The sequence below is a fragment of the Rhinoraja longicauda genome, chromosome 13 (genome assembly GCF_053455715.1).
Source record: "Rhinoraja longicauda isolate Sanriku21f chromosome 13, sRhiLon1.1, whole genome shotgun sequence".
Lineage (NCBI taxonomy): Eukaryota > Metazoa > Chordata > Chondrichthyes > Rajiformes > Arhynchobatidae > Rhinoraja > Rhinoraja longicauda.
Genome location: NC_135965.1, coordinates 12,637,236 through 12,647,889, shown reverse-complemented (window position 1 = coordinate 12,647,889; position 10,654 = coordinate 12,637,236). Strand labels below are relative to the sequence as shown.

The 10,654-nt window shown below is 43.0% G+C and overlaps 1 protein-coding gene across 1 annotated transcript in view; it reads right to left on the bottom strand.

Annotated features, from left to right (window-relative positions):
* Positions 1-3,653: 3,653 nt before the first annotated feature.
* Positions 3,654-10,654, bottom strand: part of LOC144599452 (transmembrane protein 255B) — a 65,079-nt gene continuing 58,078 nt past the window's right edge. Inside the window, exons 9-10 of the mRNA XM_078410372.1 lie at positions 9,589-9,738; positions 3,654-8,333 (exon numbers count right to left, since the gene is read on the bottom strand). Coding sequence (XP_078266498.1) covers positions 8,187-8,333; positions 9,589-9,738 — 297 coding nt within the window. The 3' untranslated portion in view covers positions 3,654-8,186. The remainder of the gene's footprint in view (positions 8,334-9,588; positions 9,739-10,654) is intronic.

The following is a 10,654-nucleotide window of genomic DNA, read 5'->3' as shown; positions in this document are numbered from 1 at the left end:
TGAAATTTTTTGGACACTTTTATCCTGTATAGCTTTTCTCACAATGTTTCAATGTATTTACTTTTTCCCCCCAATAGATATGTTTGATGCTAGTTACAAACTTTGGGAAGGTGAAGTCATCTGTGAACTAAGTTTAAGGAAAAATTTGGTTGTGAATGCAATTATCTGCATTAAGTTCAAGGACACAAAGGGCATTGCCCAACGGTGAATAGGCATTACGGACAGAATTAATAAGTGTGGGGTGACATTTGCCTGCTGGCATGGCACATGTTTATGTTGTTATTGAGTTGATGTGACATGTGGAAGTTTTTTAAAGGCCAGCTGGTCAGAGTTCAGGGCCAGCATGTTCTTGTGAGGATGAAAATTAAGGATAACAAAGTTCAGTAATCTTGGATGACAAATGATTCTGTAAGATTGAAAAGAAACAAAGAAGCATATGTCAGGTTTAGGAAGCTTCAGTTTGACAAGGCACCAAGAAATGTACAGGAAGTGGGATAATCAGGGCCGGATTAACATAGTAGCAAAAGTAGCATTTGCTACGGGCCCCGCACATTTGAGGGCCCCACGCTAAGTGCTTGAAATCGGCATCCCTAAATGCTTGAAATGGGCAGGGAACGTGTGTGTTGCGCACGCTGCTCACAAAACTCACCTTCCTCACACAAATCCATGCTAACTATTGCCAATGAGTTCATGCTTTTGCAAATGCAAGTAAATCCTGTCATAAAAATCTTCTATAATTTCCCTACCACTGATATAATGCTCACCAGCCTGTAATTTATTTGATTATCCCTGTTGTCCTTCTTACACAAAGAAACAAACGTTGGCTTTTCTCCAGTTTGTTGGCACCTTGCCTGTGACTAAAGAGGATAACAAAGTAAAGACCTCAGTAATCACCTCCCTTGCCTCCTTCAGTATCCTAGATAGATCCCATCAGGACCTGGTGACTTATCCACCTTAAATGTTTTTCAAGACACAACAAACTCTTATTAAGGACATGTCCCAGAACATCAACACACCCTTTCTGATCTCCCCAACACTGTCGTCACCAGCAGCTCCCTCCTCCTCGGTTCTCCGGTCTTCAGGGTCGATCTCGGCGGCAGTTTCCGAACTTACACGTCAGGTAGGCTATCAAGTTGACGGTTTGTATGCAGCTGCTGACTTAATAATAATTTTAAACTTTAATGATTTCTTAGCGGAGTGCCCACCCGTGAGTCACTGCGACGGTGACACATATGGTCACTCCAACATTATATCATATGATATTTCTATACTGTCTGCATGCCCACTGGCGGTCACTGTATTTTGTTTCTTTTATAAATAATTGTATACCTACGGTATATATATATTCCAATATTTCAAGCTCTTTTAAAAAATTGAATATTATTTATTTGTTGCCATATAAACCTAATGTAAACTAACCTAAACTAGCCTAACCTATTTTAACCTTTCCTCAATCAATAATAGTCATTCAATAGTCATTTATTTGTCACATACACATAAATGCAGTGAAATGAAAAATTACCCGCAGTTCAACAATAAGACCAATAAGAATAAACAATAAAAATGCAATAACACATACAATCATAAACTACACCAAACAAAAGAAACATCCATCACAGTGAGTCTCCTCCAGTCCCTCCTCACTGTGATGGAAGGCCAGAATGTATTTTTCTCTTCCCTGCCGTCTTCTCCCGCAGTCAGGCTGTTGAAGTTGCCCCGTCGGGGCGGTTGGGGCTCCCGACATTGAAGCCCCCGCCGGGCGGAGAAAACCCCGTGACCTATTCCAGGCCGCACCGGACGGTGAAAGGTCCGCGGCGGGCCAACTAATCTAATCTAACCCAACCTAATCTAAACTAACCTAATCTAACCTGAACAGAACGTGTTAAAATATTATCTATGAAATAAAATTGAATTTGTAATGAATTATTCACTTGTGAAGTGATTGAGGAGTCAAACAAGAGCAGCCGCTGCCAGGTCTATGTCTGCGGTCGCATGGTTTTCTCTAGTAAGCTCTCTAAATACATTAAAAATTGCTTCTTTTTTCCTACGGCCCGCAAAATGTGCCAAATATATCATGTGGCCCTCATGCTGAAAAGTTTGGAGGCCCCTGGTTTAGAGGGATATGGTCAAATGCTTGTAAATGGAAACATCTTGGATGGCATCTTGATTGGCATGGATACAATGGGCCAAAGGGCCTGTTTCCATTCTACATGACTCTATGAGGTGACATAGATAATTGACGAGAGTAGGGTGGTGGATGTTGACTACATGGACTTTAGTAAAGCATTTCACAAGATCTCCCTTGGTAGGCAGGTCAACTCACATGCGATCCAAAATGTTGGATACAAAATTAGCCTGGTCATAGAGACAGAGGGTAGTAGTCGAGGGGTATATTTTCACTTTGTTCTGTGATCAGTGGTGTTCCACAAGGATCTTTGCTGGAACTGCTATTCTTTGTAATATTCATATATTCATTTGGGTGATAGGTGGTCTGATTAGTAAGAAGATAGACACAAAATGCTGGAGCAACTCAGCGGGACAGGCAGCATCTCTGGATAGAAGGAATGGGTGACTTTTCGGGTTGAGGCCCTTCTTCAGACTGAGTGTCAGTGGAGAGGGAGTTACAGAGATAAGGAAGAGTAAGGGATCAAAAAAGAAGCAGATCGAGCAAAATGTAGAATGGCCCATTGTTAGCCAGGAGAAGGTGACAACAAAGCAAACAGAGATACAATGTAACCAGAGGGACAGTCAGATTGGTCGGAGAACTGGGAAGGGGAGGGATGGAGAGAGCAGGAAAGCAAGGGTTATTTGAAGTTAGAGAAGTCAATATTCATACCGCTGGGGTGTAAGCTGCTATTGGGATTTAAAGAGGCTTCAAGGGACTCCTTGGGATAAATATGCTCAAAGTATGAAACACTGCAACGTTCTGTTATCTCCGTTAGTCTGCAGCTGGCTGGGACAATGAACAATGAAGGGAATAAATAATAACATTAATTAATAAATTATAATAATGAATAACAGCATTGATAATAATTTAATCATGGGCCTAATGAAGTTGCCTGCTTGCATTTTTATGTAATAGCTGTGACTGGGGAGTTATCAGTGAACACTTCGAGCATCTGCAAAGTTGGTCTTTTCCTGGGGCTCCTGAGCAATTTCATTTGGTAACGGAGTCTTCAGCTAACAAGGCTTCATGCTCTGGAATTCATTCCGCAAAGCCCTCTGTCACCTTCCTTCTCCTAGACGCATTGCAGCGTACGTCCTCGATTGAACATCCTGTCACCTCCCTGCAAATCTCCTTGTATTTTGCTGCCAGTCTTTCACATGGTGCACCTTATCCTATTTTGCTACATGAAAGGCACTTTGGAAATGAAGGTTATGGCTGCACATGATTGCCACATAACACGACGTTTCATTTTGTGGCTGAAAGTGTAATTACCAGCAGTGCAAGGATTAAAATCAAGGAGCAGGAGAAGGTGCTATTATAGAATATTTACTTTTCTTCTCTGAAATAATATTTTACGTATATGTTATGTTATAACTGGTTCCACCATTTCTGATGTGCAGTAAAATGAAACATTCAGCAAATCTTTCAGTCTTTGATTTTAATATTGTATTAATTAACATTAACATAAAGTAGAACTTGGTCCTACTTGAAGAAGCTTTTACAATGTGAATCTGTTCAATGAAAAAGACACAGCAAATTCAATAATACATGATGAAATACAAAAGTTAGGGAAGTGTTCACTTGCAGTTTTATAGAATGAATGTTTGGTTTAGAGATATAGCTTGAAAACAGGCCCTTTGGCCCCCTGAATCCATGCTGACCACAGAGCATCCTTTCAAACTAGTTCTATGTGATCCCATTCTCATCCACTCCCTACATACTAGGAGCAATTTACAGAGGCCAATCAACCTGCAAATCTGTACAACTTTGGATATGGGAAGAAACGGAGCAACCGGAGGAAATCCATGTAGCAACAGGGAGAACATGCAAACTCCACACTGACAGCACCCAAGGTCAGGGTCTCTGGCGCTGTGAAGCAGCAGCTCTACCAGCTGTGCCACTGTGCTACTCCATGAGACCCCTTGATGTTAAGACAATAGTTTTCATAAAAGCTGCAAAGAATAGATCTGAAACCTGATTCATAAAGCTGTTACATTCTGCAATGCCTGTACATCAAGCATGTAACTAATGGGGCTTAAAGATTTAGTGCAGCACAGTGGAACGGCTGGCAGAGCTGCTGCTTTGCTGCGCCTGAGACCCGGGATCCATCTTGACCTTGGGTGTGATTGGTTTCTCAGATTAGCCTTAGTGTGATTAAGTGCACTTAATAGAGGGCACATGCTGTAGATCATGTGCCCTGGTGCCAGAGGGAGTGAGCGTTTAGGTTGGTGTACAAGTGGCTGCTTAAATTGGTATTGAAATCCTTCAGTGCCATTGAGGCATGCACTCAGGCAGTCAAAAGCAATGTATTCACGTCTCAAGCCCATCCTGTTTACATTGGAAACACCTTTAACCAGTGCTGCGGGATAGTCTACGCTTGTAGTCACAGTACCTATGGCTGATCCAGTTGAGTTTCTGGTCAACCCCAGAATGTTAGTGAGGGGGTTGGGGAGGAGGGGAGTGGGGTGGGATTAGCAATCATAACACCATTGAATGCTTGACTTCTTGTTGGGTATATTACATAGTCTGAGGATTGCCTGTCGCAAATCTTATTACAAGACACCTCATAAGTGTCACAGCAAGCTGCACACAGGCATGGACTACCATATTGTCCAATCCATTGACATTCCTGACCAAAGCACCAAAATCAGTGACCAATATTACAATGGAAGATCATTGATTAGCAGTTGAAGATGGTTTGACCTCAGGTGTTAGGTGTAGATAAGTGTTTATTTCCACCCCTGATGACATGAGTAGACCTCATTGAGTTTTACAATACAGTAGCATTGATACTATTTTCCTTTGAAATTCCTTATTTAATTACATGAATTTAAATTCCCTGAAATGCACCAACTTTCATTTTTCAGGAATAACTACCAACAGTCATTGTTCTGCCATATTACTAACTCAACAATATCATTCTGTGACTGAAGACTACCCTCCACACTCTCAACACCGCCAACAATTTTTGTGTGATCTGCAAACTTACCATTCACACTTCCTACATTCACATGTAGATTGTTAAAGCATGTAACAGATAGCAGCAGGCTTTCAACTGCAAAGAGAACTCTGGAACATTCTTTGCTGCCTTCCTAACACCAGATCCAAGTTATTCCATGAACGGATCACAGATATGAGAACATTTGGAACCAAATGTCTGAGCAAAATTCAGAATGAACATCTGCAAACAGGACATTGGTGATTGAGTGCCATTTGATGTGTGATTAAATGAGCAATGTACTTTCAAGTACATTGCTCATTGAGCCTAAGACAGCAGGAGGGGAACTAGCTGTGTTTAATTTGTGCTACACTGGACAATTTTCCAAATTGTCAGGGAGGTGTCAGAGCAATAAGTGGTTCTGATGAATGAATGAATGAATGAATGAATGAATAAGTTTATTGGCCAAGTATGTATATATACAAGGAATGTCCTTTGGTGCTCCACTCACAAATGACAACACAAACATACAGTTAACAATTAAGAATAAAGCATAAACACATCAAAACAATAATGATACACCATTACGGTCTAAACATGTGGGTGAAAATAAACCAGAGCAAAAAAGAGACTACAGACTTTGGTTATTGAGTAGAACTATCACTTGTGGAAAAAAAAGCTGTTTTTATGTCTGGCTTTGACAGTCCGGAGTCGCCTTCCAGAGGGAAGTGCTTCAAATAGTTTGTGGTCAGGGTGAGAGGGGTCAGAGATGATCTTGCCCGCTCACTTCCTGGCCCTTGCAGTGTACAGTTCGTCAATGGGGGGGAAGGTTGCAGCCAACAACCTTCTCAGCTGTGCGAACGATCCGTTGAGGCCTCCGGATGTCGTGCTTGGTGGCTGAGCCAAACCACACCATGATGGAGAAGGTGAGGACGGACTCAATGATAGAAGTATAGAAATGGACCATCATTGCCTGTGGCAGATTGTGTTTCCTCAGTTGCCGCAGGAAGTACATCCTCTGTTGGGCCTTTTTGACTGTGGAGTCGATGGTGGCCCCCCATTTAAGGTCCCTGGAGATGATGGTTCCAAGGAACTTAAATGACTCCACAGATGTAACTGTAATGTTGTTGATGGTGAGTGGGTGGAGGGGAGTGGGATCTCTTCGAAAGTCGACAATTAGTTCCACTGTCTTGAGAGCATTGAGCTCCAGCTTGTTGCGATGGCACCAGGACGCCAGCCGTGTCACTTCCCCTCTGTAGGCAGATTCCTCCCAATCCTGGATCAGTCCAATCAGGGTTGTGTCGTCCGCAAACTTGAGGAGCTTGACAGAGGAGTCTGTGGAGGTGCAGTCGTTGGTGTAGAGAGAGTAAAGGAGAGGGGAGAGTACGCAGCCTTGCGGTGCTCCTATGCTGAGGGTCTGCGGGTCCGAGATGTGCTTTCCCAGCCTCACATGCTGCTTCCTGTCCGTCAGGAAGTTGATGATCCACTGACAGGGGTTCAGGCACAGTCAGCTGGGAGAGTTTGTAGTGTAGTAGCTCTGGTACAATGGTGTTAAAAGCAGAGCTAAAGTCCACAAACAGAATCCTGGCATAGGTCCCCTTGTGGTCTAGGTGCTGGAGGATGAAGTGCAGGCCTCAGTTGGCTGCGTCATCCACCGATCCATTGGCCCTGTATGCAAACTGCAGGGAGTCCAGCAGGGGGGTTGTGTGTTTTTCAGCTGGGCCAGCACAAGTCTTGATGCATAATCTTTCACTTCTTCATGTTGTCTTGTCCCTTGACCGTGGCAGTGTTGGTGTTTTTTGCATCACATGCAATGAACTGACTTGGCTGGAAACTGATTCCTGTCACAATGAAGACCTCAGGAAATCGAGACGTATCAGCCACTGGGCACTTCCAAATGAAGATTGCTTTAAGTACTCGTGTACTCAACTCTGCTACTGCGGAGGATGGAAGTGACCACAAGGTCTCCTCCCATTATTTATATTGTTAATTCATTACCGAATGAGGCAAGACTGCAGATATGAACCTCTGGATGCCGGAATCTATGGGCGATATATTTTACTCACTGTTTGGAATGAGATTTAGGGAGACAGTTCACAGTTTAGGAACGAGACGGCTGGATGCACAGCTACCATGGTAGGACAAAGAAAGCAGGAAGTCCGAAGAAGGATCTCGACCAGAAACGTCACCCATTCCTTCTATCCAGAGATGCTGCCTGTCCCGCTGAGTTACTCCAACTTTTTATGTCTATCTTCAAAGAAAGCAGGAGGTGCACAAGAGAGAACAGACGGAAGAATGGAAAGTTTTTGCAGGGTTTTGGGACAGATCAAGGGTGTGGGGATTTGGAGATGGGAAAATAAGGAATGAAAATCAAGATTGTAATTTTGAAATTGTTAGTGCATTGGAAGTCAATCAATGCCGACTTACGCAGGGCTGGATGACATGAATTTGGATGAGTTTCGGGTGGGTTTGTCTATGTGAGGGAAGTGGGAAACTGACCAGAGGGGTTTTCCAAATAAACTGGAATAGTAATCCTGAAACTTGCAACCAATGGAAGTCAGTATATATTGAATGATTATGTTCTTTGGGAACTGAAGGTGCACCAGCCTGTGAAGTGCACTGCTCCTAATGGATGCAAAGCTAAATCAGTTGCAAATTATCATTACAAGCAGGACTAATAGGGCGTTTTAATTAATTCTATTATATGGCAAATTTAACTGTAATACTGGAAATTTTCTTTATGTGAATTCTATTGCAGTAGCTAATATAAAGAAAAATACAATTTGTATGATATAAATATATACAATTGTCTAACAAAGTGATATCAATACATATATCACACTGCAGTGAGAAAATTCAAGGCACAGATGTTGAATTTATGCAATATTGTAAATATGTGATTGCAAGTCCAATGCTCATTATTTTACAATGAAGGAAAATAAAGTAAAAATCATGTGAGATGTAAAATAGGCCATTTTCTCTCTATTAACAACTCAACACAATTGTACAAAAATATGAAGTCTAAATGTTTTGGGTTTCGGATCTGTATTCCAGATGTGCACAGAGACGGATAAGAAGTGATCATATTGGATATCCCACTGGCTTCTCTGGCAGCAAATTATACAAAGGCGAAAATGGAGGAGGGTTGTTGATCTTATTTGCACAGTTAAAATCACAAGCAGGCAGCGATCCAGCCATTGGCATAGCCATGTATCGTGTGGGAGGCCCCTGAGAAGAGAAAGACCATTATCGTTTCAAACATGCTTTCTTTTCCACACCATGTACAAGTGTTAATCGTAATAATCTTGTAAAACTTTTCTACTGTAAGCTACTTTTCTTCATTGCACCAACATCCCCAAGAGGCCATCTGAACTGCTGTTTTAATAGTGAGGAAAGGAACGGTTAGCTGTTTGTAATTTATTTAATTATTTTCCCAGAAGGTATAAATTCTGCTCTGCCACATTCAAGATATTCGAAGTGTTGAATTAATTTAAAAGGAAGAACCTCTAATGATTTAACCTTTGTGATTCCTTGCAAGTTTTCAACTCAAGTGGTAATGATGTTGAATTAAACAACGCTGTGCTGGTTTAAATGCTCAATGATAATGCAATGTTATTTAATTAACAAATAGAAGTCCTGAATCTTGGAACTGACCATTTATGAAAATAATCAGTTCTATTTATTCCATCCTGCTCATTTACACACACATTTCAGCAGATCCACAACACCATTTTACAAATTTACTGATGCCTTACACAGATTGAATGTTGCCATTAATTGGATTGAGCAATAGGGATAATTGGGATAGATTTAAAAATATCTATGGTTATGCATGCTCAAACAGATATGATTATCTTGTGCTTGACGGAAGAGTCATATTTGCAACTTGTGTTAAAGATTCAGGAAAGTCACACACTCAAACTGATGTCATGATTTTTAGGATGAAGGAAAAGAACCTTTAAGTCACTGGCCATTTCCAAACGATGTAATGTCATTAGCAGCAAAATGAATAAAAAATGAGGAAATTAAGTCAAAAATATGAACATTATGTTTGTAACTTTATGTCAATTATGTTAAGCTACATTGGAAGAGTCCACACCTATCTAAACGCTTAGACCTATAAGGCTAAGAATGATGGAGGACCCAGCTGGGGGGGAGGGGGATTGGGCGGGTAGGGGGGGGTTTGGCGAGTGAGAACGTAGGGGGGGCTCGGCAGGTAGGATCACTGAGAACAAAGTGGGACCTGGCGGTGGGGTGGGGGAGGGGGGAGGGGGGGGCTGCTGCCACATATGGCGGCAGGTAGTAGATATTACTGTTCAGTGAACATTTGGAACTTTGTCGATGTCAAAACATGGCGGCACTTGTGTACTTCCTAGGTGAGGTCTGCTGTATGATTTTACCAGGTTGTGTGCATGACAAAGCATTTCACTGCACCTATGTACACGTAACAATAAAGTATCATTGAATCATTGAAACAAATTACCTGGTGCATTGTGTCCACTGCTTGTTCGTGCAACAGCAGAGGTGCAGTGGGAGACAGTATGGGCTGGATCTCCAACTGATCCTTGGGCTTGTATCGGGAACTTTGAATGTGAAAGAGCTGGAAACTAACCTCGGGTCCAATGAGAGACTCCTGGCAAAAGAGCAGACAGATTATTTGTGCAACACCAAAAGAGTAGTGACTTCATTGATAAGGTGAAATACACTACAGTTTTAATAGTGACTAGACCAAGTGGACCCGTTGGGCCCAAACCTCTCCTGCATTGGTGCAGCACCCTTTCCAACCCCTCCCCCCTCCTCTCCTCTCCCCCCCTCCCTTCCCTCCTCCCCTCTCCCCATCCCCCCCTCTCCCCCATCCCCCTCCCCTCCCCCTCCCTTTCCTCCCTCCCCCTACTTCCTAACCTCCCCGCCCCACCCCCTCCCCTCCCCTTTCCCTTCCCCCCCCACTCCATCCCCCTCAACCTCTCTTATCCTCCTCCCTCCCTCCCTCCCTCCCTCCCTCCCTCCCTCCCTCCCTCCCTCCCTCCCTCCCTCCCTCCCTCCCTCCCTCCCTCCCTCCCTCCCTCCCTCCCTCCCTCCCTCCCTCCCCACCGCCCTCCACACCTCTCCCTCCCTCCCTCCCTCCCTCCCTCCCCACCGCCCTCCACACCTCTCCCTCCCTCCCACCTCGCTCCCTAGGAGATAGATTTAAACTTAAAAATGTGAATAACTAAAAATATAACACAGATTTCAATGAAACTTCTTCAATTAGCCCCAAAGGGACGACGGTGAGTAAGGTGGGCCTAAAATTGTCGCGCTATTGTGTACCATTTTGGCTGTAGTTCAGGAAGAAACAAACAAACAAGAGTATTAGTATATAAATAATATCATATAAATATAATAGTGCTAGCTAAAAACTGTAAGAACTCCGAATCAATATGCGGCACATTGCAGCAATTAGTTTTGGTCACCCTGTATAGGAAAGATATCATTAAGTTGTTATGGTGGCCGAGAAGATATACAAGGACTTGAGGGCCTGAGCTAAAGGGGGAGGTTGAACAGGCTAGAAC